This window comes from Mytilus edulis, chromosome 8 (assembly GCF_963676685.1).
Source record: "Mytilus edulis chromosome 8, xbMytEdul2.2, whole genome shotgun sequence".
NCBI classification, from domain to species: Eukaryota; Metazoa; Mollusca; class Bivalvia; order Mytilida; family Mytilidae; genus Mytilus; species Mytilus edulis.
Window position 1 is genome coordinate 23,102,923 of NC_092351.1, and position 24,993 is coordinate 23,127,915.

Genomic DNA, 24,993 nt, shown 5'->3' on the forward strand with positions numbered 1-24,993 from the left:
ATTTAACTTTAAAACAATTTCCACTCTAAACGAATGTTACTGTATACAAATATAAGGACTGTATATATAAGGACAAATTTTATTAGATATTATAAATTTTAATTACAATAGATTAACATGCTATATGATATGTGAAGACTTTTGGTGGTCTAGTTTAATCAACATATTCTAACTGTGATTAGGAGTTTAAATGTTTTACGTATTATTATAAAGTGTGCCTGTTTGGATAATTTGATTAATAAACTAACATATATATAAGATTTTATGTGCTTGTGTATTTATGTTATTTTTCTGTGTATGTAAACAACCGAAAGGTTACAAAATTAATAAGGTATAAACATGAGTCGTTCCCCCAGCAGGCATCTTCACGAATTTATAGAGCTACAATAGAAATAAATTTACTAACTACTTTTCAACTATGAATCTCTACCAAAAAAAAATATTTGTGGATTGAATTTGTTTTTGTATGCCCCCACCTACGATAATAGGGGGCCAATATGTTTTCTGGGTTGTGCGACCATTCGTTCGTCCGTTCAATCGTTCGTCTGTCCCGTTTCTGGTTTAAGGTTTTGGTCAAGGTAGTTTTTGATGAAGTTGAAGTCCGTACAACTTGAAACTTAGTACACATGTTCCCTATGACATGATCTTTCTAATTTTAATGCCAAGTTAGAGTTTTTACCCCAGTTCACTGAACATAGAGTATGATAGTACGGATGGAGTATCCATATACCGAGGACACATTCTTGTTCTAATAACTGTAATTTATATCTTCAGGTATTTTTTTTATAATCATAAATTTATCTGTCAGGAATATACTACCTATGTTGTATTTGGCTAAATCTTTAGGATTTGTGGATCCTCACTGCTTTTCAATTTCATACTTTATATGACCTGTTGCGTCTTTTTTATTTAAGTACCATATAAGAATCTTTTATGGAAGAAACGCACGCCTTGCGAACACATATTAAAGCATAGTATCTATGTTGAGGAAATCCATCACAATGATAGAAGTCAAAATAAACTTATAAACTCATCTGTAGAAAAATGTAAAGATTTTTTTTTTCAGGTTCTCAAGGACCAGGAATATGACAGTTTTTGTCCATTCGTTTTTGATGCGTTTTGTTATTTGATTTTCCCATGTGATTATGGACTTTCCTATTGATCTTCCTCTAAGTTCAGTATTTTTGTGATTTTGCTTTTTTTTTTTATAAAACATGACAAAACTGCAAAACGTTATCTTTTAATAGTTATCAAAGGTAAATTAGGCTACATTCTCTGTCCTTATAGGTTTCATCAGTACTGCAAATTTTGAGTAATTATAAATTGTTAGTATTTTGCCATCGAGCATTACTGATCATGAAGAGACTATGTTGAAATGCCAACAGGTGCATTAATATTTTTAATGTTTATTTTATATGGAATTTGATTTTTTAGCTCATCTGGCCCAAAGGGGCAAGTGAGCTTTTCTCATCACTTGGCGTCCGTCGTCGTCGTCGTCTTTAGCTTTTACAAAAATCTTCTTCTCTGAAACTACCTAGCCAAATTTAACCAAACTTGACAACAATCATCATTGAAGTATCTAGTTTTAAAAATGTGTCCGGTGACCCGGCCAACCAACCAAGATAGCCGCCATGGCTGAAAATAGAACATAGGGTTAAATGTAAATGTAGATTTTGGCTTTTAACTTTGAAATCAAAGCATTTAGAGCACATCTGACAAGGGGTTAAATTGTTTATCAAGTCAATATTTATCTGCCCTGAAATTGTCCGATGAATTGGACAACGGGTTGTTTTTTCCAATTGAATTCATTACTTCTCTAAAAATTGATCATCCTCTTCTTATTAACTAGATACTCTTAATACGTTAAGACTCTATTTATGTTGGGAATACTTTTGTTGTGACTCTGTTTTTACACAATTGTGTTTTAGTTCTATTGTATTTTTTTTTGTTTTTCTTTCATTTTTGCATCTGTTCTTTGTCTATAGACAAATTTATGTACTATGTCTCGTTTTTCGTCCTATCACATTGTTGTCAATATAATGGAAATACAATTATATACGAAATTCATACAAGTCAGAGGTTTAACTATCTAAAATGTAGGTTCTATCCACATTTTTTAATTTTTTTGACATAAGGAAATGCCTGTACTAAGTCAATACTAATAATATAACAATTGATTTTTATTCGTTTGATAAGTTTGAGCGTTTGACTATGACATTTTCTGAAGAACTTTCCGTTTTGAACTTCACTTTGAGTCGAACACTTTTTGACTGATCGATATCTTATTGAAAGCTAGTTCAAAACCAAGCACAATTCTTAATTGATTTAGAAGAAAGACATCATCAACAGTTATGGAAAATATGACCTTGTGCAATGCCAACATATAGCTATCGACAGATTGAAGAACAGAAAAGTACAAATGTGTATAACAATAAAAGAGGGTCAAAACATACCAGAGGGACAGTCAAACTTATAAATCGAAAATAAACTGACAACGCCTTGGCTAAACATGAAAAGACAAGCAGGTAAACAATAGCACCCATGACATAACATAAAAAAACTAAAGAATAAGCAACACGAATAAATTGTGATGTATTCATAGTTTAAATTTACTGATAACAAAATCAGTATTAATGCAATACTCAAAGACCTAGTTGCAGTGTTAAATATGCAACTTTTTCAATTAATAAATTGATTAGATCGATAAGTTTATCCGCATTGTGTCTAAATTGACAGTATCTGTGGACAATATCGTCGCCTCAAGGAAAAGTTGAATATGCCCTCGTCCCCTCACGAAAAGGGAAATATGTCATCGTCCCCTAAAGGAAAAGCAAAATCTGTCATCTTCCCCTCAAGGAAAATTTGAATCTATCATTATCCCCTCAAGAAAAAGGGGGACATGTCACCCACAAAGGGAAGTGGTGAATATATTCACATAGTCTCCATAGCGTTGGTCCAAGACAATCAAACAGACGTACTGCAACTGTGTACTCTAGATCTATATCTGTCTACAATATATCATTACAGTTTACTAAATTACTGAATACAAATTAAAAACGTAAACTTAATTGCTTTAAAACAATGATTTGGTTGTAATCCATCGATAATTAATTTGATTTAATACAATACATAAGCTATTAAAAAAAACATGCAATGGAGGTAAACTGAGATAGGAAGGTAGATTGGTATGGGAGATTGTGATAATATTTTTTAGAAATGGAGATTTATGTTCCTGTAGTCAAGTTCATATATGCTCTATTTTAATCATTACAGTCAGTACAGTCATATTTGATTTTTGTTTTGTCAAATGAAATCTGTTATACAACAGGACATGATTTTATTCATTAAGCGTTCGTCTATGAGTTGGAGCATAAAGTACAACAAAAGACTTCTGTTGACTTGATTGTCTCTTTAAAGCTGTCTTTTTGAGGTCCATCAGCAAACTGAAAATAGACATTTTACAAGTTAAAACATTTTTTGCCGGTTTAGTCTTAACACAGTGTATTTTTTAAAATGTCATTCAACACGGTTATTATTAAATAATTTCCATAAAATGGTTGCCTTTTCGTTTATGATATAAAATTGTTCTTTTAGTTAAGGTCATATGTTAATATTGTGAACAAAAAAGATTATTTGATAACTGTGTGGAATATAATAGTCCAACAGATATATTCGGCTGAAGCTACAGGTTATGAATTGCAAAGCAAGGACTGTATTGTAGAAGCCAAAGATATAAAGAATAAGGACAAATAGAGGTAAGAGATCTTTGTGGTCAATGTTATAGAAATATTTAATAGAGGTTGGTTCACAGAAAGGTTAATATAAAAAGTAAGGGGGTCGATAAGGTTGGCGATAAGGATTCATTATTATCTTTAATGTCAGCAAGGTCAGTATTGTTGATTGTTTGTATCTAAAACAAAAATCAAACTATTACTATCACGACGATTTACACAACGAATCCTTTATTTCTATCAATTATAATAACTATATAAAGCAAAATACCTAAAGCAACATACATAATTATATAATAGGATATAATAATGATTTGATTTGACTTCTTTGCTGTATAAATATTTATTAAATTTTCTTAATAGCAAATATAATGATATGATGGTTTATTGAAAAAAGTCTGTTTGTTTCGGCTAAGATCGCTTACTGTTTAAGTAGAAAATCATTTTTACATTTTACTGTTATTTGGTAAATTGGTGATTTTGTTGCCAATTTGTTTTACACTGACTTAATTATCGTATCCATAATACGGACTTGACTGTTCCGTTAGTTTAACACTAACTAGCTTGATTGTTCTGTTACTTTTTCACTGTCTTGACTGGTTTGTTTTCATTGTACACTTCCTTGGCTGCTCTATAACTTTTACACTTACTTGACTGTTCCTTTGATTTTAAAAGATGTAATTGATCTGTTACTTTTACAGTGATCTAACTGTTCTGTTCTTTTCTGTAACGTTTACACTGACATGACAGTTCGTGTTTTTTGTTTAAGATCTGATATCAGTGACTTGGATGATATGTTTCTTTTACTCTAAATTTATCGTTCTTGGATTTTTGTAAATAAACTGACTGTTCTGTGCCTTTACCACTGACGTGAAAGTTCTGTTATTTTTACGGTGACTAGACTATTCTGTTACGTTTCCTTTGCTTTTTTGTTCTTTCTTCATTGTACTATTTACTTTAATATTTTGTATTTTTTAATATCACTTGACTGTTCTATTTCTGTAATACGGACTTTGCTGTACTGTGACCTATAGTTGTTTATTTCTGTGTCATTTTGGTCTCTTGTAAAGAGTTCTCTCATAAGCAAGCATACCACATCCTCTCTTTATATTGACTTTTCTGTTACTTTAACACTGGCTTGACAGTTCTGTTACTTTTACCCTGACATTACTAGTCTTGTTTCATTGAACATTTTATTGACTGCTCTGTAACGTATACACTTTTACACTGACATGACTAGTTTGTTTCCATTGAACACTTTATTGACTACTCTGTAACGTATACACTTTTACACTGACATGACTGGTTTGTTTCCATTGAACACTTTATTGACTGCTCTGTAACGTTTACACTGACTTAGCTGTTCTGTCTTTTTAAATGATCCGGCTGTTTTGCAATTTCAAATTGCAATTAACTAGACTGATATTTTTGATAATTATCTGACTGTTCTTGTACTTTTGCAGTGACTGAACTTTTTTTATTTTTTTAAAATGACCTGACTGTTCAGTAACTTTTACATTGACATGACTTTTTAAGTGTTTTAAGATCTGACTGTAGTAACTTGAATTTTATACTACTTTTACAATGAATTTACCGTTCTTAGATTTTTGTTAATGAATTGACCGTCCATTGACTTTCACAGTCTTGACTATTCTGTGTGTTTTAAATATCTGACCGTTCTGTTTCTTTTACAATGACTTGAAACAAATGTCACTTTTACACTGACCTGCACATTCTGATTTGATTTGAGTGTTTTGCTGGACAAATGTTTATACATATTCTGATTGATTTTAGTGTTTTGCTGTACAAATGTTTCTACACATTCTGATTTGATTTGAGTGTTTTACTGTACAAATGTTTATTCACATTCTGATTTGATTTGAGTGTTTTGCTGGACAAATATTTATACACATTCTGATTTGATTTGAGTGTTTTGCTGTACAAATGTTTATGCACATTCTGATTTGATTTGAGTGTTTTGCTGTACAAATGTTTATACACATTCTGATTTGATTTGAGTGTTTTGCTGTACAAAAGTTTATACACATTCTGATTTGATTTGAGTGTTCTGCTGAACAAATGTTTATACACATTCTGATTTGATATGAGTGTTTTGCTGTACAAATATTTATACATATTCTTATTTGATTTGAGTGTTTTGCTGTACAAATGTTTATACACATTCTGATTTGATTTGAGTGTTTTCTGTACAAATGTTTATACACATTCTGATTTGATTTGAGTGTTTTGCTGGACAAATATTTATAAACATTCTGATTTGATTTGAGTGTTTTGCTGTACAAATTTTTATGCACATTCTGATTTGATTTGAGTGTTTTGCTGTACAAATGTTTATGCACATTCTGATTTGATTTGAGTGTTTTGCTGTACAAATGTTTATACACATTCTGATTTGATTTGAGTGTTTTGCTGAACAAATGGTTATACACATTCTGATTTGATATGAGTGTTTTGCTGTACAAATGTTTATACACATTCTGATTTGATTTGAGTGTTTTTCTGTACAAATGTTTATACACATTCTGATTTGATTTGAGTGTTTTTTTGTACAAAAGTTTATACACATTGTGATTTGATTTGAGTGTTTTGCTGAACAAATGTTTATACACATTCTGATTTGATATGAGTGTTTTGCTGTACAAATGTTTATACACATTCTAATCTGATTTGATTGTTTTGTTGTACAAATGTTTATACACATTCTGATTTGATAAGAGTGTTTTGCTGTAAAAATGTTTATACACTTGTCAATTTCTCTTTTAGCAAAATTAAAGAAATACATGGAAACATGTCACCCATATTTAATGTCACTTTTACACTGACTTGACCATATTCTGGTTTTGTTTTATAACTGACCTGACCTTTCAGTTACATTAACACTAACTTGAGTTATTTTACTTTTACACTGACTAGACTATTATGTTACGTTCACCTTGACCTAGTGATGTTTTGTTCCTTCTTCGTTGTACACTAACTTAACCGTTTTTAATTTTTCTTAGTCAATGGATTGATTGTTCTGTAACTTTTACACTGATTTAATTACTCTGTTTGATTTCTTAACACTGACTTGACTTTTGTTGTTTTATTTTTACACTGACTTCGTACCTGGCTGTTCTGTTATTTTTACACTGGCTTGACTGTTCTGTTACACGTTAATTGACTTGTGTATTCTGTTACATTTTTATTGACTTGTTTGCTATGTTATTTTTACATTGACTTCTTTTGTTCTGTTACTTTTGGACTGACTTTACTGGTCTTTTTACAATAACTTGTTTGTTCTCTTACTTTTACACTGACTTTGTTGTTGTTTTTACTTTTATCGATTGCACGTTTGCTTTGGTGTCTTCTACCAGTCAAGTAGTCATAAAGTTGTGGATCATCAAAAGTCATTTTAATAGCTTTTTAATACCAGCAAGTATTTCTTTAGTTCTGTTAGCATGTAAAAAATAGTGTTCATATAGCGTCATTCATTTCATTACCTTATTATTACAAAAACAAATCTGTCTTATCTTTGTTATTTAAAAAAAATGTGTATTGAAAACAGTTTCTTTTCCAGATAACCTATTTTACCTTTCTTTCAGGAAAGTCTATGCAGTCGATGATGAACACACCATGTAGAGTTTCGGTGTTTATCTTTATATGTTTCATTCTGATGCATGGACTTATGCTATTCGTAACAGGTGGTAAGTTAGATGCAATCAATGCTCTCAATATCATTGGAAATACTCATACAGACATGTGCTCTGCGTCTAATCTTTACTTAACTCTAGATTTCACTCTGTGGAATGGATATGCAAACTTAGCTATTTATAATGCTAATTACATTTCGACAATAATTTATCAGAACAACGGAATATTGGAGTCTATTCCAGATTTAACATTCTTTAATTTAGCAAGAAATGTCGTTATGACAGGATCACCACAAGTTTTCAGTTCTGGTCTTGCGTTTGAGCCAGATGTATTTTCAAGATACAAATCTTTTGCACCTTATGCTTATTTTAAACATGGAGTCATTCGCCTTTACGATATATCGCTTTCTTTTGTGTATCAAACATCAGTTGATTCAGAGTGGTATTACAACTTAAAGTCAAGAAAGTGGGATAATGCATCGTCAATTCTAACGGAAACACACCAGAGGTTAGTAAATAACTTTTATACAGATGTGAATTTGCGCCAAACCATTGTTTTGAACATTTTTTTAGCATTTGGATTATTTGTATACTTTTTTTCTTAGTTTTGACATTTCAATATTACTTTGTAACAATTTGCTACAATTAATCTGCAAATGAAATAAAAAAAATCAAAAACAACAGGGTTTTGCATCATATCTTGAAAGTTTGCATTATAGTGTAACTTTTATCTTCTGTCCAACTGCAGTCAAAACGAATAAAGGAAAATGCGGGATTAGGTCAATGATGAAGCAAATAAACGAAACAAAAGACTTTAAGATGTAAAACAACCAAACAATTTCTTTACAATATTACAAGCTCTGCAACGATCCCAAATCTAGATGATCATCTATACCTCATTCTCTAATTAAATTCATTAATTCATGTCTTTTTGACATTTCACATTGAACGAAGGTATATAAAACACATGCAACTATGATACCGGTAACTATAACTGTTTAATAGTCGTTAAATTGAGCCGTATAATTTTCGTATTCATAATCTTTATGAAATAGGAATGGCAGCACGGACATTCAAGATGAGAATATCGTGATGTTTTTTGCACAAAAAGAAGATGGATATTGGAGTCAACCTTATTTTGATTGTGGGTTTAGTAATATTTGGTTGGTTACATTTTCTGTGCCAATATTTGGACAAGACGCCACTGGAAAGCCCGCATTCAAGTAAGACATATTTTTGAGTTTTTATTTAAATTTTCAGTACACATTTGTAAGAATTTTGCATTTTTCTTTTTGAAGACTTAATCTGAAAAAAAAACCCCGGATATGTTGTTAACAAATCAATATAACAGCAACCGAATGACAAAAATAACCAAAAGATATTTGAAGGGCAATATATGTAAACTCCATCAATTATAGACATGCTTTTATCTAACATGCCTAGCTTTTGACTGTCCCTTTGGTATTTTTCGTCCCTCTTTTAAATCGTCCCGAATCTGTAAAAGCTGTTAATAAATTGTAGAGAAACAACCAAAAAATTGTTTTTAATAGTCATACGTACTATCAGTTCTAACAAACATTTTCATTAGTTAGTTAAATTCAGACGATTGACGTTTCAATATGGTGTTTACAATATAAGGAACATCTTGAATACTTAAAAAAAATAAATGTAAAAATAAGTAGATGCAGAATGAGATTAAACTACGCAATTATTATCGGTGACTGTTAGATAAAGATTTCCTAATAATTTATAATTAACGTCTACTAGTACGATCGAACAGCCTAACCGAAAAATTGATCAAAATGCAAAATGCAAAAAAAAAAAAAAAAACATCACAATTAAAAACAAAATGTTTCTTATAGTTTACAAAACAGTTCACAAGAAAAAAAAACTAAAATAAAAAGTAACTAATCTAACCAAACCTAACACATGAAGTTATGTGCTCTAGAAGGGTTAGCAGTTCCTGCTCCACTAGTCTCCTCCGTTGTATGCTTATATATAGTAAAGTCCGGTGTTAAATCGGGTAGTAATATAGGAGGACTAGTTTTTTTCAACATGTGCTATATAAGTTTTGAAGTTACATGTTACATATTCTATTTCACTTGCACCTTTAGTTAACTATGCACGTTCAGAAAAAAGGAACTGATTTTTTTTAATTTTGTTTTTAGAGGTGTTGCATTCATAGATATGAACTTAAACGATACCGATATCAATCAATGTGACCTTGACGACGATGATGAATCTATTGATATATTCCTAAATGTATTTAGAGGCACTCACCAATGTCTTCCCAATACAAAGGTAAATTAAAACAAAACATTAATTTGATATTTTGTTCACCTCATCTACTTACTATTGAAATGTCCTAAATTACTTTGTGTGTGCAAGTCAGATCGATATATCAAAATAAAATAAAATTTCATGTTATTTTACTGCCTTATTTCAAAATATGGTCTATAAATGTTTGAACAGATACTCTATCACCTGAGGTAATTCACGAATATGCTTCGTAACTGTTGTTCTTTCGTTTTGTTCTGTGAAGTTTTTGTAGAGTGCTGTTTGTCGTTTTCGTCTTCTTTTTTTATCGCGGTGTATTTAGTATTTAGTATTTCTTTCAATGTTTGTGTTCCCTTGGTATCCTTTTTGACTTTTCCTCCTTTTAGTGGAAAAATAAGTGATTGTAATATAATTTCACAAAACAAACGAACGACCTGTCATACAATTTTAGGGAAAACGGAAATTTTCTTATTTAATTCTGGTTTGAATTTTGTACAACAACTTTTTATCCTTTTCATACTTATTTAAAAGAATAACTGTCTTTTTTTATAATAAATATACATCATTCTTGTATATTTTAAAGTCGTATTACATGGTAAATTACAACTTTATTTCAGTGCCATTTCCTACCTGGATTCGGTTTTAAAAAAGGTGGTTAAAGTTGTTTGCAGGTGAATGGCTCCTTTTTCAACAGCGAAGGTACTTATTTTCTAACGGAATCACATGAATTATTCTACAAATGAAGTTAAATATCTTCATTTGTTAACTAGATCACATACAACCAGTAGGTTTTTAAGAAATATTACAAAAAATTAAGTTATAACACACATACACATGTCTTACAGCAGAACAGACAGCGTTAAATACAAAATGATTTTAGCACTGGTCATCAATTTAAAACTAAAATAAAAAGATTCAAAAGGTCAAATAAAGTACAAAGTTGAACAGCATTGAGGACCCACAAATCCGAAAGATTTAGCCAAATACAACAACGGTAGTATATTCCTGATTTAGATTTTTTTTCATTAAAAAATCATTAAACAGGTGAATTAATGGTTATAAAAAGATACTTGAAAATATAACTTACAGTAAATAGAGAGAGAAAAAAAAACAGTTTCATCCACCAATAATTTTTTTTTGTAAAGATTCATATTTAAAAAGTAGTTAGTAAATTGTGTGCTCATATTTTTTTAGAAGCTCGATAAATTCGTAATGATGGCTGCTGGGGAAACGACTCAAGTTTTTTTACCTTGATTTTGTACCCTCTCAGTTGTTTACATACACAGAAAAATAACATAAAAACACAAGCACATAAAAGCTTATAAATAAGTTAGTTTATTTATCAAATCATCCAAATAGAAACAATTTATAATAATAAGTAAACAAAATCACAGTTATAAGGTGTTGATTGAACTAGAATAACATAAGTCTTGATATATCATATATATAAACTGTTTATCAAACAAAATTATCACATCAATCAATATGAATTAAAGTAATATCACTATATTTTCTTAAATCTATCAGTCATCCTCAAGCTTTTCGTTTTAAAGATGATGTCATTGACTTTTTCACCAAATTATAGAATCTTCTTCCCCAATTTTAAATTCAATTTTCCTGTTGCCTTCGTACTTTCTAAAATAAATGTCATATTTATAATATTAAACAATCTTCAGGATACAATGGAAATATTAAGATTTTCAATTATAAATATAGATAAAAAATTTAGAGCTGAAAGTTACCAAATGGATATCAACTTCGTTACTCGAAAACAAACTGGCATGGCTAAAAACAGCCAAAAGAAAACTTATAGTTTACAAACCACAATATCGAATGACGGAGCAGCACAAAACACTAAGAAAATTAGGAGATGGTATAAGGTGCTTTTAACATGCAAAAATAATTGCTTTGTAATATGGGAGCAGTTTTTCTTCTTATTATTCCATCGTCTAATAAATAAACCATTTGATGTCCCTTTGTGGAACGCAGCAAATACTTAAGTTGTACGTTAAAAAGATTAATGAAAACTTCCATGGAGTTTATGTCGATAGTTAACTTTATTCAACCGAAACACTTCAAATACTCATTTATTATCTCATTGCTTACATGTACATGAATTTGCATTTTTTACCAAAACGTTGGGATTTATTAGCCTATATTATTATAATGTTGAGGAAATAAGAGGTATAAAATAAACAAAAAGGACCTTATAAAGAGGACACTGCTGTCCCTAATTGTAGTTTATCATCTTAGAGTCATCTTGTGTATTATATTCAACTGTTGCTTTTTTTCCAGATGCAATGAATATCTTATAAATTATTGGTGCATTTATTGGTCAACACTATATGTTATTTTCATGCGGCGGTATTTCGATTAAATTTTCCTCAAATCGCTGTAGATGTCGTCTTACTTTTTTTTTATTAAACTGATTATGACAAAACGTGACAGTAGTGCTAGAAATGATAAGTGTTTTAAGGGGAAAAAATCATTCAGTTTAATCAACAAAGGAGTAGGTTCGGTAAGGACCGATTTTGGCCTGAAATTTCAGGTTCATCTTACGAAAGATTTTTACCACTTTTTAAAAAATTAAGTGTCGAATTCATTTGAATCAATTAGTTAAGTTAAAGATTGTAACTGATTTACTCATTAAAAACGCTTCGATTCAAGCTCAAATATGAAAATACTACCAAATATGCCGAAAAATATCACTTTTCAGATGTTTTTTGTCAAAAATGAAAGTGGCCGCATCCGTGTTCATCCTCAACCTTTATATATGTTATGTATTATCATAAAATACAACTTACATTTTAATATTAAGGATGAACACGAATGCGGCCACTTTCGTTTCACACGAAAGCCGTCTAAAATTTAACTAAAATGCTAGAATTGTGAAGATTTCAGTAATTTAGCATGAACTAATGGTGCTAGTACCCGATATATGTGCACTGCATTGTCAAAAACAGCCCATATTTATGTAGCAGAAGCATTCGTCTGTCCAATAAATAACTAAAAGTTTACATTTTAACAATTTTGTAAAACCTCTATATTTTGGGGCCAAAAAGGGGTCTTACTTGACCTACTCCTTTTGTTTAGAAACATCAAATATAAAACGATTTTTTTCTGAAATAAAATGCATGGTGAATTTGTAAAGAAGTATCATACAAGGGATTTTTTTCACCCCCCCCCCTCCCCCCTCCTCATTTCATATGAATCCGGATGTGACGTACTATGATTTGGGTGTATGACGCCTCCAATGGAAAACGTTATTAAAAAAAGAGGCGGATAATATCTAGCGATTCATAAATCGAAGATGACTTAGTACTGTCAATGACATAGCACATATACGAAAATAATGAAACAACGAGCACTACATAAAAGCTATTGATTGAGAAGAAAAACAACTCCTCAACAACTGAGGATCAATTATGCTGCTTCGGGAGAAGTTGTAGTGTTTGCTCCACAATTTTCTTTTTTTGTTACGTTCCTCAAGATAAAACAAGTCTAGAAATCTGTCTTATGCGGTGAAGTTGAATCGAGAGAAGAGGATGACAGATTGTGTTAACAACAACTGGAACATATCTGTGTTATTCTGTGAAAAAATGTACCAAATGATTGGCGAAATCCCACTTGATAGTCAGACATAAGCGAACGAAAATTAAAATACGATATGATCTTGATTTAAGACAGGGACATTTAGAATATGGCGGGTTAGACATGTTTGTTAGTGTTCAACAATTCCTTATACCTATGACTGTGGTCCAACAAGAGAACTGAAAAGATCAGTACGAGGCAAACAAATGATGATTTCTGTTTAAAAGAATTTGTTGTTTAAATCATTGTTTTTTTATTCCAGAAAGTGTATTTTATTTTTCCCTTTAACTATATATTATTATCTATATTGACTTATTATTTATATAAAAATAGAGCTATACATGTTGTTTCAGTCTCTCAAAGTTTAAAACGGGGTTTACTAGCTACAATGTATATGGCTAAAAGTGCAGGGAAGTCTGATGTGTTTATACTTTCGCAAGAGAAGAAACTGAGGGCGTATGCACTTTAACAGATCTTTCGAGTTTTGTGGTATCAACATCTGATTAACATTGCCTCTAGAGTATGCAACTTTACAGTCAATATGTAATCAAGCTTTCATTATCGATATAGTTGATGTTCATATTTTGGCAAGAGGTTTCGTAGAGCACTTTCCAGACCTAGCAATGTACCGTTGTTTCTATTGACATTTGTGTAAATTATGAATCTGCTACTGTAACGAAAGATCTATGATTGACTAGGATTTCCTCTTTGATCAGTGTCGTGGGCATTTATGTTAAGGTTCCTAAATAGTTAATTCCGTTTTCAATAAGTTTATGTAATTAACATTGAACACACAAACACACAATTGTTTTATGGATTAATCAGCGGCGACAGCAACACATTTCTTTTTTGTTGTCATGTAAATGTACATTCAAAATGACTGTTATTGTACATATAGGAAAAAAACGATTTGGCCTTAAAATTGATTGGATAAAACCTATCTAAAAATTATTTATTTAACACAAGCCAGACAAAATCTGTTTGACCATTGTCAGTAACTTATTATTCTTTTAATCTCTAAATGTTTTTATTAGTTATTTTCAAGTTTACAATAATACATTTGAGTTTCGTTAAGGAAAATTTGTAAGTGCATGCAATATGTAATGATTTATCTTTAAACTTAAGTTGAAGGTGGTAGTTATAAAAGTGGAAAATAGGGTACATTAACGTTGATATTATCTATGAGTTAAAAGAGAGCTCTGGCAGAAGGGGGTTGGTGAGTAATTATCATTATAATGGCAGTCTCAGATGACACGAAGGGCTAACTTATAACAAAATGATTGACAACAATTACATAAGACAGACATGAACCAAAGGCAAATACTATTCTAAAGGTCCTTACTGTATACAGGTACAATGTACATCAGGAATATGGTGGGTTTAGCCTTATTTGTAGGTGCTCAACCATCACCCTAACCTTTTTTTTTTAAGGAAGTCTACTTTATCTCTTCCTTAAACACGATTTTCCTATCGACATTGGCCATTCTTTTTTATAATCGCAAACAATTGAACTTGTTTTTGCAATGTCTTAAAGTTAAAATAGGCTTTACTAGGGCTTACAGTAAAGAAAAGTCTGATGTGTTAATACTTTTGCAAGAGTAAATACTTTAATATAGTGTATTGATCTACCAGTTCTTTCAAGTTTTGGAATATCTGATATGCATGTCTGATGCACACTGCTCTAGATCAGCAGTTTCACATGTATAGTAACTATAAAATTAGGTTTTGATTGCTGTTATAATTGTTTTTAATAGTTTGACAAGAGGTTTCGTAGAGCACTTGGCAAACTAAGCAATACACATTTGTTTACTATGACACTTGTGTTGATTAGAAATTTACTATTGTGAGGAAATAAGTATGAATACTCCGGCTTTCCTCTCTTGTAAATGACATGGGCATATATGTTCATATTCCAAGTCAGTTGTTAATTCAATTACCAACCACTTTATGTTGATTAGCACACACATAACCGATGTTATATGGTAATTTATCTGCGGGATAAAGCAACATTTCAATAACACATGTATATTGTATCACCATTATTTACACTGGTTGTGCCATTTTCTCTAGAGTTCTTCAAAATAGATAGGAAAATAGTTAAAAGCAATGAACGATCAGTTGTAGAGAACACTTACTAGAAGCCGATTTTATTTGTAGGTAAATAATTCATACTTGTCTAGTAGTATATTCAACCACTTATTGATAGATACAAACTTTTAAGGTTTTATTAGTTGCAGCAAACACAATTTTTGATAATTTATAACCGTTTTTTTTACATTCAGGAAAAATGTTATTTAAAACTGAGTGATTCGATCTTTACACGAGCCTAGTTTGATGCAACAATTACTTACATGGCATCTATTTTGGCTTGCTTGAACATTTTAGATGTGGCTTGCTCTTTTGTACTAGTTAAATCTGTTGTTTTAGATGCATAATATACCACCTCCGTAATACCAGACTGTACTATCAATTTAGCACATTCGTTACATGGAAAACGAGTCACGAACAGTTTACAATTTCGTATATCCGCTTGTATTTTGTTGGCAATGGCGTTGAGTTCAGCATGACAAACTGAAAGAAAAAAAAAGAAAATCATTTCGACGAAGTTTAAAAATATCATACCCATATTCTTTATCTCTGAATTTGTTTTTATCTATGACAATAAATAATAATATAAGAGTAAATGGTAAGGATGTCACTCTTGTTGGACTGTTATTTTCTATTTGCTATGATCTAAGTTAGAAACTAGCAACAATTATTGCCATTCTTATTGACCATATTCGTTGTATATATGACTTCTTTTGAGCCAATATTATTTTTGCTGCTTTGATATTTTTTATAATTTGCCTGCATTTTGAACGGACATTTATTATAAAAAAAATATTCAAGTATATGTACATCTTGATAAAATCAGTAGGACTAACGCATTTGTTTTTATATAATTAGGAAGGTTTCATGCCTTGAATATTATTCCGAATAATAAATAGAAATCTAAAATGCCGATTTAATCCATTTCAAAAAGTTCGAGTAAAAAGTTGAAAAAAAAAATTTCTGGAGAAAAAAAAAACATCAACAATTTGTCTCGTTCTTTCGGAGAGATGAGAATAAGAAACTTTCTATATACATTCAAATATCTCATATCTTTATAGAAAGTATGCATACCATAAAGATGTTTATCAGTATCAGCTGTGTCACCCTTAGTCCAGGGAAACTCATTATCTGAACAACCATCTGGCATGCCATTGTAGCCCATTCCAACTATTCTTTTGTCCTGATTCACAATACAAGCTCCAACCTGTATAATATTTAAAATTAATAAATTAAATTTCCCTACTCATAATCTCTTTCACACTCAATTGGCCGATTGTATGAATATATGTTTGGTTATCGCCAAAAAGTACTCCACGAAATTTATTATCTGATAACAAATAAACTTCAAATATATCTTATTATCATTTACATAAATGTTATTTGTGTATTATTTGATTTTACGCTGAACTCAAATTTGAAAATAAATACTTTGAACGTCGCTGCCATTTTGTTTACATTTGCTACATGAAGTAATTCTGTTAACCTTGTCTTTCGAAAAATTTATAACATCAATAGCCACAACCGGATGCCCTCTCGAGCAATCATATAACATGTTCCCTCATAAGCGAATGAGGTCGGTATTCTTTTCATTACTCTTAAGTCGTCCATCTGTATCAATTCGTGAAAAAGATCCAAATATGATATATAAGAAGCAAACACTCACTAAAATTAAGGAACACTGTAGAAGTTTTGTATTTAGTAAGGTTTGCTATGGTAAATTTTGATATGATGGATGCAAAAACTGCTTTACTGGCGATGAATAGAAGAAGCAGGGTCAGCAAAACGGATATTTACGACTATCAGGAACACAATTGACAATTAAAATTATTGGAAAAGTCTAAAGGTTAACTTTTTAGAGAAATATGTATGACTTACTCTTATAAAGCACGTTTGATCACCCCCGTCCTTGGTTGGGTTTGTGTTACTCGGTCTTTAGTTTTCTGTGTTGTGTTTTTTTATACAATTATTTTACTTTTTCTTTTAAGCTATGGCGTTGTCAGTTTATTTTCGACTTTCAATTGATTTGCGACAGGCATATACAGAAAGTGATGGAGTTAACCATGTGAGCGGGACAGTGTTGTAACAGTACAGAACAAGAAAGACTACAACAATCAGTTGAAAAGGTTAAACTCATCAGAAGGATACAAATAAAAATTAATCTAAAAACATTATGTAATGAAGGGAAGGGATTTGTACATTCCTACAGCAAATTACACTAAGTACATATCTGATAGTATTCGCAGTTACTGACAAGTAGTTAAAAGGCAATAACAACTAATATAAACAATCATGCCCATTAAACTGGATAATCAATCATTACACATCCAATATCCAACATCCAATGGATTTAATGTGAAGGAGAAATAAGCAGTCACTGTGGAATTTTTGTGGTATATTTTTTGTAACAATATTGTGGTCATAATTTTTGACGTATCCGATAATTCTTTATCTTTTGAAGAACTAATGACAGTTTTATTTACAAAACAAATGGGCGTTCAATTTATCAAATCGAGGATATAATAAATGAAGCAGAACCAAGGAAACTCAGGAGGTACGGATACTATTATCATTCTACACATGTACAGTTACCCATATCATTGCGGTTTTTTTTTTACGGCTGATTGCTCAATTTAGCTGTTCAATTAAAAAAAACTCCTTAAGTTTATATTTCAGTTCCAGACTTATTTATACGTTAAAAAGACAAGATATACCGAAGAATAATACATACATTTACTGATTACAGAATTTACAAAAGAAATCTTGACCAGAACCAACGTTCGCTATTGTAGTTACGGATATCACTTTAAACCCAGTGCGTATTGCATTAGAGTGATAATTTTTTAGCGACAAGTAGTTTTATCAATATCAAGTATATTTGTTGAAAGTCTAAAGACTTACAGAAATAATGAATGTCTTTCTAATGTAAATTGATGATTCCATTGTTTGAAATTTTATGAAATAAATTTGAAGCCTTGAGCTCTCTTTGGATTCTAAGAACGACAACCAGATATTTCTTCTTCTTATAAATAAACTTAGCATAGATACCAGGATCGATTTTTTTTTAATTTGCGCAAGACGTGCGTCATGTCTACAAAAGTCTTATTAGTGACACTCGAAAATGTTAGAAAAAGCCAAATAAAGTACGAATTTGAAGAGCATTGAGGACTAAAATTTCATAGAAGTTCCAAAATACAGATAAGGTAATCTATTCCTGAGGTAGAAAAACCTTAGCATTTAAAAATTTTAAAGTTAATTTAAAAAAAGTGTGGTCGTTTATATAATTGAATTTTCTAAGAATTCCTTTATATTTTTTGTATTATTTGAACTCAAAACATATACTGATTCTAATATTTTTACTTTGGTACTTTGCTATTACCTGAGTTATCGGATCTTTACTTCTTTGCGCTGAAACAAAGCATAGTGCCATGAAATATTCGTCCCATTCAAGATATCCGGAACGTTTTACAGTTTCAGTACTGGAATCAACCTTTTTTTGTGTTGCAGTTGCCATACTCGATTCAACCTTTAGATAATATTAAAGCAGGATTTACATATATAACATATGATGCATAATATGCAATTAATCATCTAACAAATAAAATCAGACTAGCTGAAACTCTTAAATGTCACATGTGTTTTGTTTTTGTTTATTTATAGGAAGGTTTGACAAAATAAAGGTTTATTGTCACTATTTGTCATAAGCGCTTCAACTGTTGTGGGAAAACCGATTTCGTGGGGAGATATATTGAAATCAACTTATCATGCATTGTTTGAAATTCCCTAATACATGAAGGCTTTCAAGGTGTAATACCACCAAATCAGGTTGTATTCGAAAATAATTCGAAAAAAATATTCCCATAAATTTGGCAGTTGTAGGTAATTAATCCTACATTTTATTGCAGTAAAACATTTTCTGTGTCATAAACATATGTCGTGGGTATTTCAGAGCACCATTATTTTGTTTATCTGGGGTTTCTATAAAATATTTTGAAACTTGAGCCTACATGGTTACCAAAGCGTGTACACAGGTTAAATATGATAGGGGGGTTCGATTGGTTAAACTCCAGTGACGGTTATTGTCTTATATGCAATGAAATGTTATGTGAAAGTTTTTCTATAGTATTGGACAAGATAAAACTTTACTCATGCCAAGTATTTCTTTGTTTAAATTTGTTTGAATTGTTTTAAAAGTGCAAATTTAACAAAGACTAATAGGGAAAAATCATTGGTGGTATTACACCTCAAAGGAAAGGGAAAAGATAGCAAATCATACTGGAGACCGTAGTCCTTACATATAAGACAATTAAAATACTTTGATATATTATTATTGCGTTACGCATTCTCGCATGAGTCAATGGCATAAGTCTGAGGCAACCGTTTGACTGCGGCGGGGTTTGCTTTCGGTACAGCAGAGTTTGTCTCTATATTTCAACCCGACAAATTGTATATCCTAATGTTATTTTTGATATAAGATTAATATGGTGTTTTGGGTAGGTGGAGGTGAAAAAAAGTGCATCCATTTATTTTCCGTTGACGTTCCCCGTAAAGAAATGTGGTTTTATTGTGTACTCAACATGCTACAATCTTTTCATTTACTTTTGAGGTGTCTGCACATAACTTAATAGACGTTTGTCATAAACGTAATCGGTGTTTTCATGTAACAGATGGTTGAAGATAACGTAATAGGCATTTGCACATAACCTAAAAGATGTTTGTACAAAACGTAATAGGTGTTTGCAAATAATGTAAAAGGTGTTTTAAAATAATGTAATAGGAGCTTATACATAATATAATAGAAATTTGCACACTATGTAGTAGGCATTTACATATGAAGTAATGACGGTTAACAGAAAGTATCAATTGTTCGGTAAAACGCATATCAGCTATGTCATGGTATATACTATTTTTACAGACGGTACATTGTATAAATACAACATAAAGCCAATAAAATATAATATCTTCAGGTTTTCATACAGCAATAAGGTATCAAAGCAAAACGTTTAGAAGTTTGACAGGTGATATCGGATATGTTCCTTACAATGTAACTACAATTCCATTCCCTTTCATAAATGTGACCTCCCGAATTAAACTATTTACCTGATTTGATATAACATGTATCTAATTGACGGGTGCCACATGTGGAGCAGAATCTGCTTACCCTGCCGGAGTACCCCTAGTTTTTGGTGGGGTTCGGGTTGCTTATTCTTTAGTTTTGTATGTTGTGTCATGTGTACTATTGTTTGTCTTTTTGTCTTTTTCATTTCTAGCCATGGCGTTGTCAGTTGTTTTTCGATTTATGAGTTTGACTGTCCCTCTGGATTCTTTCGTCCCTCTTTTAGAACATTCAAAATTACAAACACATTTGAGACAACTATGAACTGACTTACGTAAGGAAGAATATACATGTTCCGGACCATATGAGTATTTGGACCATACGCGTATGGTCATGACCATATGCGTATACTCATATGGTCCGACTATACGCGTATGGTCCGACCGTACGCGTATGGTCGGACCATATGAGTATAATATTCGTTTGATTATTAACGGGCCGGACCATATGAGTATTTGGACCATATAGGTATATTTTTTTTTCCAAATTACATTATAAAAGTTTCAATAATACAAGAACTTTATCTAAAAAAAACAGTCATGGTTTAAAACATGACAATTGTTTAATTTTATAATAAAAAAAACTACGTAAAAATTTAATATTGATGCCATAGTTAGTTTTCATCGCTAGTTACATTAGTGCATGTAGGCTTGGATGACATTCACTTCCACACGGTATCATAGCTTTTTTGCATTTGCAAGCTTTGTGCACGATCTTTTTCATTTACACATTTTGTTTGCGAGTGAAAAACAAGCCTTTTTTACAGCTGCGTACAGTGATACTGAGGTCTACAGTGTTTTTAAGAAGCTCTAGATCTCAAATATCGTAAAATGGTTGACTGCAATACACAATCTTCACAACACAACTTAAATAAACTAATAGTATGCTACTTTCCAGTGACTTCTTATGTAACAGTTCATTAAGAAATTTTTGGAATTTAATTTTTTAGTCAACATATTGCCATTTACTCGTAATAGCAAATAGGTTATGACCATCGGTAATGACCATCGGTATAAAATGTGTTTACTTTAAATTTGACAATTAAGTAAATTAACAATGTGAAACTTCTTATTTTTATTTAGCTTATCTTTTTATTATAATATAACGATAAAATTACCTATATGATAGCGTCTTTTGAATGAACGGTCATACCATATGAAGAGTTTAGAAGTATTAAAAGTAAACTGTAACAGAGTGTTAATTACCCCGACCATACGCGTATGGTCGGACCATATGACTATATACCCATATGGTCATGACCATACGCGTATGGTCCAAATACTCATATGGTCCGGAACATACACAACATAGAGGAAATGTGTAAGAAAGAAATAGTGGTTGATCAAAACGTTTAGAGGTATACACAGAACATAAAGTAGATACAACATAATGTAATGCATATATCACATAATAAAGAATAACAGTGACATACCATATAGTTGTTTGACCAAAGAAACAATTTATTTCACATACGTTAAGAGCTTCAGTGTCAGAAAATAATTAAAATTACACATAACATAAAGTTCAAATAGATGCCATCTTATTTGCCATTGATATTACTTGCGAACTCTTCCTATAGCCATTCGTCCAGATACAATGTAAATCATTTGTTGTATAACCGTTCAAAGCTTGGTTTATAATATAACAATAAAATCGCTGTAAATTATAATGTGTGATTATATTGTTTTATATTTTATTGGTATGTGGCAATATGATAAACTATTTTATTATACTTCACGTTAAAATGCCATGTTTTGATTGGCTAACACGATGGTGTAAATTTTTTTTAATGTTACCCTCTCGTATAAACCAATCAGAAATCGATAACTTAAAGGACAATGAATATGATTTATACATCAAGTAATTAAAGACAATGATTAAGTTCTACGTTTTGGCTTAGATTTCATTATTTGACTGTTAGAATAAAAAAAAAATCTTGCTTAACTTTTTTTCCTTCTAATACCCGCTTTGCCGGTTGACAATGTTTTCTCGGGGTAACAATCTGCTCTATCACCCTCTCAGCTATGTGTTATTTATATAATGTCTGTTAGTCTGTCTGTCCTATAATACTGTAAGAAAAAAAAGTATGGTGTATAATTAATAATTGGATGTGTGATTAATATAACTGTATAATGCTTGGTGTAAAATAGATAATTGGCTGTGTAAATAATATTTTTGTACAACGCTTTGTGTATAATAAATTATTGGCGTATAAAATAATATAACCGTTCAAACCGTTTAATTATCAGCCATATCAATAATATTACCGCACAAAGCTTTATGTATAATAAACAATTAGCTAGTTTATAAATATTGTTAACGCACAAAAAAATGTTTAGTATAAAATAGAAAAGGCGTAATAATTACTATAGCCGTACAAAGGTTGGTGTATGATATATAATTAGCTGTGCAATTAATGTAACCGTTCAAATATTGGTATATAATTAAGAAAAATTGATGTGTAAATAACCTCGTAAATCACGGTCGATTTAAATTTGCCGTACAATAACCTTACATAACGTATTTATCCATATGATATTCAGAAAATTAGTGTGTACAATTTTTACATGGGCATGACCTACTTGTAGCAGATAGCCCGTAGATCGAATTAATGAAAACGATCAAAAAATAATATGCATCATCTATTTCATAGTGTATATTATGTCTCTTTGTGGACAAGTTATTTATTTAACGTGCTGCTGCGTACGTAAGCATGTAAATAAACTCATCATATATAGATACCAGGATTAAAATTTTACACTTACGCCTGACGCGCGTTTCGTCTATAAAAGACTCATCAGTGACGCTCGAAAAAATAAATGTTCAAAAGGCCAAATTAAGAACGAAGTTGATATTGAGGCCCAAAATTTAAAAAGTTTTGCCAAATTCTGCTAAGGTAATCCATTCCTGAGGTAGAATAGCCTTAGTATTTAAAAAAAGTTTTGTGAATAGTTTTAAATTTATTATTATGAAACTACCAATGATAACTCAAGTCAACACAGAAGAGAGAGTAGCGGCCATTAACAGACGTAGGTAGATTGATCCCACATTACTGTGCCAGTTTTTGCATTTAAAGAGATATTTGTGTCGTTTAAGCTGTAGGAAATGTGTTTCCTATAGATGATCTATAGTTATTCATATGTTTTGAAGACGGAGGTAGGGAAATAAAATACTTTTGAACAGTACACACCTGGTAATAGACATTGTTTACAAATAAGTTAGGGTGCACTCGACTTATCGAGGATGTCACAATCCCAAATCACAAGTTTTGTGTCCAAACCGTCTGTGGGGAAATTGAAAAACTCTAATGATAATCCGACACATAAAGTAGATACAACTGAATCAGTATTCGATTTGAACAATTCAAATATAAGTGACAAATCTAACCCAAATAAACGTCCACGTACATGCATATCAGATAGCTCAGATCACTCTGTATGCATGGTATGTATAGAGAGTGAATTAGAAGACACATGATAAGAAATTTGAGATGGTTGGCAGGAAAATGGACTTCATAGAGTTTGATAATGCAAATTAACTGCAGCTCTGCATACAGAACTCAGAAAGATGAAAGACAAATGCAGCTCTGCATACAGAACTCAGAAAGATGAAAGAAGAGATAAAATAAATAGAAACAGGGGTAACAGTAGGGATTCGTATGATAAATTGGAAAGAACAATATTCTCGTAAGAAAATAAAGATTCATAACTTAGAAGAAAGACGAGGTGAACAATTAATACCAGAATTGTTAACTACATTAAAAGACAAAGTAGGAATAGAACTAAACAAAACAGGCATTCCTGGAAAACAGGGTTGCCAAAGACCGGTTATCGTAAAATTCCTGCGTATGGAAAATAAAATAGCTATTCTGAAGAAACAAAAAGATCTACAAAAGAGCATTGGAATTAAAATAGGAGATGATATAACACAAAAGAACCAAGGTCTGATAAAAAGAATGCATCTACACGAAAGTATCACTAGTGCTTGGTACTTTAATGGTCCTGTTTATGGGACAGATACAGATGGTGAAAGGCACAGATTTGACATGCTGGACAATATACACCAAAGACTAAAAAAAAAAAAGTTTTGTCTCTCAGTTTATTTGGAAATGTACATGTTTTTTGACATTTGCGTTTTGATTTCTTGATTTATCATTACTTTTCTTGATACGTTATATGTTGTCCGTGTTTTTACAACCTTATGTTCATTTATAATCTAAATGTTTTTTCTGAAACAAATTCTTGTGTACATCAAAGAGTTGCGGAAAATTAACGGGGCCGTATATATCCGGAACATGTATTTTTTATTCAAACCATGAAAATTCCGTGTTTACATTTTTGATCTGTAACAAAAATTTACATGATGCCCTTCAAAATAGATATCCAAAAAGCTTTTTTTTTTGCCTGTATCCATGGAAATAAATTTGATAACACTTCAATTGATTTACACTTAGGTTGGAAACTAATAAAGCATTTTAGGTAATATACCAGAGAAAAATGTCATTTGACAAATCGTCAAACATGTACAAATGTACATATCC

The 24,993-nt window shown here is 31.1% G+C and overlaps 1 protein-coding gene and 1 long non-coding RNA gene across 2 annotated transcripts; one reads left to right on the forward strand and one right to left on the reverse strand.

Annotated features, from left to right (window-relative positions):
* The first annotated feature begins 7,483 nt into the window (after nucleotides 1–7,483).
* LOC139486943 (uncharacterized) lies at nucleotides 7,484–10,570 on the forward strand. The gene is made up of 3 exons (XR_011655692.1): nucleotides 7,484–7,889; nucleotides 8,437–8,604; nucleotides 9,550–10,570. It is a non-coding gene; the product is annotated as an uncharacterized lncRNA (long non-coding RNA).
* A 402-nt stretch (nucleotides 10,571–10,972) lies between these two features.
* On the reverse strand, nucleotides 10,973–19,501 carry LOC139485109 (deoxycytidylate deaminase-like). The gene is made up of 4 exons (XM_071269237.1): nucleotides 18,717–19,501; nucleotides 16,412–16,544; nucleotides 15,601–15,820; nucleotides 10,973–11,293 (listed from the first exon to the last, which is right to left on the reverse strand). The coding sequence occupies exons 1-4, from the start codon at nucleotides 18,849–18,851 to the stop codon at nucleotides 11,230–11,232; spliced, it is 552 nt and encodes a 183-aa protein (XP_071125338.1). The 5' UTR covers nucleotides 18,852–19,501; the 3' UTR covers nucleotides 10,973–11,229.
* Between the last annotated feature and the right edge of the window lie 5,492 nt (nucleotides 19,502–24,993).